Source organism: Bison bison, unplaced genomic scaffold, assembly GCF_000754665.1.
Source record: "Bison bison bison isolate TAMUID 2011002044 unplaced genomic scaffold, Bison_UMD1.0 scf7180017864495, whole genome shotgun sequence".
NCBI lineage: Eukaryota > Metazoa > Chordata > Mammalia > Artiodactyla > Bovidae > Bison > Bison bison.
The window spans coordinates 13,217,408-13,219,926 of record NW_011495054.1 but is presented as its reverse complement, the minus strand read 5'-3'; the positions used below and the strand labels follow the sequence as shown (position 1 = coordinate 13,219,926).

Here is a 2,519-nt window from a genome sequence, read left to right as displayed (position 1 = left end):
TACAGCTGTCTGCGCTTACGTGCAGAGGCCTGGGGGAGGACTTGGCGCTTACACTGGAGCAGGTTGGCATCCTGACAATGCCTCACTGCGCCAGCAAGGTTGCACCCTACTGTTTGCCTTCCCATCTCACACACATTCGGAACTTTGGAGTTTCACTTGGGGTGCGAGCCTGAGAACTCTAGAGGCAGACACCTGTTCACCTGAGGAAGATTTTTCCATGGACAAGGGCTCCTGGGTGGGCTGCCTGGCACTTGGCGTTGCCCAGCATAGGCTGTACCTGGGTGTTCTCTTCAAGTGTTGGAACCGTGAGTCCCACAGAGGCTGACACAGAGGTGTCTCTGCTCCCGACACCACATGGGCAGAGCTGGCATGTGGTGCCCAGGGTCCTGGGACCGCTGAGCCAGTGCCCCCTTTGCTTCCTGCAGGGGTCTTCCAGGGCCCTGATCTCTGCTGCCAGGAACATGACCACTGCCCCCAGACGGTCTCGCCCTTCCAGTACAACTACGGCATCCGGAACTACCGATTCCACACCATCTCCCACTGCAGCTGTGATGCCAGGTTAGTTAGCGGTGGGCAGGGAGGGCTGGGAGCTCGGGGTGGGGTTACCCAGTTACTGGGTGCAGAGTCTGGGCTCCAGAGGGTCCCAAAGGATCAGCCAGCCAGACTCCCCTGTGCAGTGGGAAAGCTGAGGTTTAACAGGATGTGGGATTCTTGGACCTCACGTCACCTGGCTGGTAGTGGTGGCTGGGTGGCCTGGGAGAGGAGCCAGGTAGCCCTCTCAGGTCCGGGGACTGAGCGCCGGCTCTGGGGCAGGTTCCAGCAGTGCCTGCAGAACCAGTGGGACTCCGTCTCCGACATCGTGGGCATGGTCTTCTTCAACGTGCTAGCAATCCCCTGCTTTGTGCTGGAGGAGCAGGAGGCCTGTGTGGAGTGGTACTGGTGGGGCGGGTACGTTGGTTCCCCTTTTGACCCCCTTCCCAGCCAGGGTGGGGGAGCTGGGGCTCCTAGGCTGGGGGGGAGGCCTGTCTGTATGTCCGTCCTCCAGGGAACCATGTCTCGTCCTGTCCTCCCTGTCCTCTCCTCGGAGAGGGGGTGGGGGCCCCAGGACACAGACATTCCCTGGTGCCCCGTACAACCCAGTGGGCTATGGGCTGAGGGAATGGGACTGGCAGAGCCCCGATCTCCATGGAGATGAGCCTGGGGCCCTCTGGGAGGGATGATTCTGGGTGACCAATGCCACCATGTGCTGCCTCCCAGGTGTAGAAGGTATGGCTCTGTGTCCCTCGCTCGTCTCCAGCCCAGGACCCTCTACAATGCCTCTTGGAGCTCCCCTGCCACCCCCTCAAGTCCCAGCCCCCAGAACACAGCCCCCAGCCAGCCTCGGCTGATGCAGCATCCTCAGAAGTGGCCATCACAGCAGAAAGAGTCTAGGCACCCCAGTCAAGCCAAGGCCACAGCCCTCCAGGCGCCTGCAGACTCCCCTGGGCCTGCCATGCTCCCCAGAGTCCAGCTGGAGGTCACTGATCCAGGTCTCCAGGGGCCTCAGGGTGGCTTAAAACCTCAGGGTGAGTGCAGAACCTAACCTAGCTTTGGGGGGGCCTGAGGTAAAGAGGAGCCTCTGTGTGGGGTTGGGGAGACCCTGTGTTATTTCCTTTCCTGCTCTGAACTTCCAGCGACTCCCAACTTCACCCATCAAATCACACTACAGCCAGAGGGATTTTCATAAGCTGCAATCTTGACCAGGGGATTCCCCGCTGAGCCCCCTCCACGGTGTTCCAGCACCCAGGGGTCTTTGGGTGCTGGTCCTGCAAACCCTACTCCCCAGTCAAAACTCCACCTGCACAAACTGGATTTGTTTCCTCTGAAGCCACTTGCTCTCTCCCGCCACTGGGCCTTTGCGTACGTCACTCCTGTTCCCTGGGCATTCTCCCTGAGTCTTCCTCCTTCAGCGTCAGCTTAGCAGCCTCTGCCTCCAGGAAACCTTTTCTGAGCACTCTTACCTTTCTGGGCTTCCCCCATGGCAGCACTGCTCTGTGTGTGTGTGTGTGTGTGTGTGTCTCCTCTACGTGTGAAGCACTCTGAGAGCACAGAGGACAGATGAAGGGACACTGTGTGTGTGGGACTGAGCCTGTGCCAGAGGGCAGCGGGCACCAGTGAGACCTCGATGTGGGGCGGGGCTCCCCTCACCACTGCCCCTGCCCCCAGGCGTCCGCCAGGCCTGCCGCAGCTTCCGCCGCCTGGACTGGTGTGAGCATCAGATCGGGCCCCAGGAGACCAAGTTCCAGCTGTTCAACAGCGCCCGGGACCCCCTCTTCCACTGCAATTGCACACGCCGGTGAGGCCTGCTCGCACCCCTGGGGGATGGGCTGCCTGTTGCCAGCCACTGGGAAGGGACTCCAGGCTGGAAAGGCCCTGCCCTAGTCTGAACCTGCCTCTGCCCTCAGGCTGGCCCGCTTCCTGAGGCTCCACAACCCACCTGTGGGCGCCATCATGCATCGGGAAGCGGGCCAGCCTGAGGG

The 2,519-nt window shown here is 61.3% G+C and overlaps 1 protein-coding gene across 1 annotated transcript in view; it reads left to right on the top strand.

The window, feature by feature from the left end:
* Nucleotides 1-2,519, top strand: part of PLA2G3 (phospholipase A2, group III) — a 5,367-nt gene that overhangs the window by 1,622 nt on the left and 1,226 nt on the right. Inside the window, exons 2-6 of the mRNA XM_010828787.1 lie at nucleotides 426-558; nucleotides 814-948; nucleotides 1,258-1,565; nucleotides 2,206-2,335; nucleotides 2,445-2,502. Of these exons, the coding sequence (XP_010827089.1) occupies nucleotides 426-558; nucleotides 814-948; nucleotides 1,258-1,565; nucleotides 2,206-2,335; nucleotides 2,445-2,502 (764 nt within the window). The remainder of the gene's footprint in view (nucleotides 1-425; nucleotides 559-813; nucleotides 949-1,257; nucleotides 1,566-2,205; nucleotides 2,336-2,444; nucleotides 2,503-2,519) is intronic.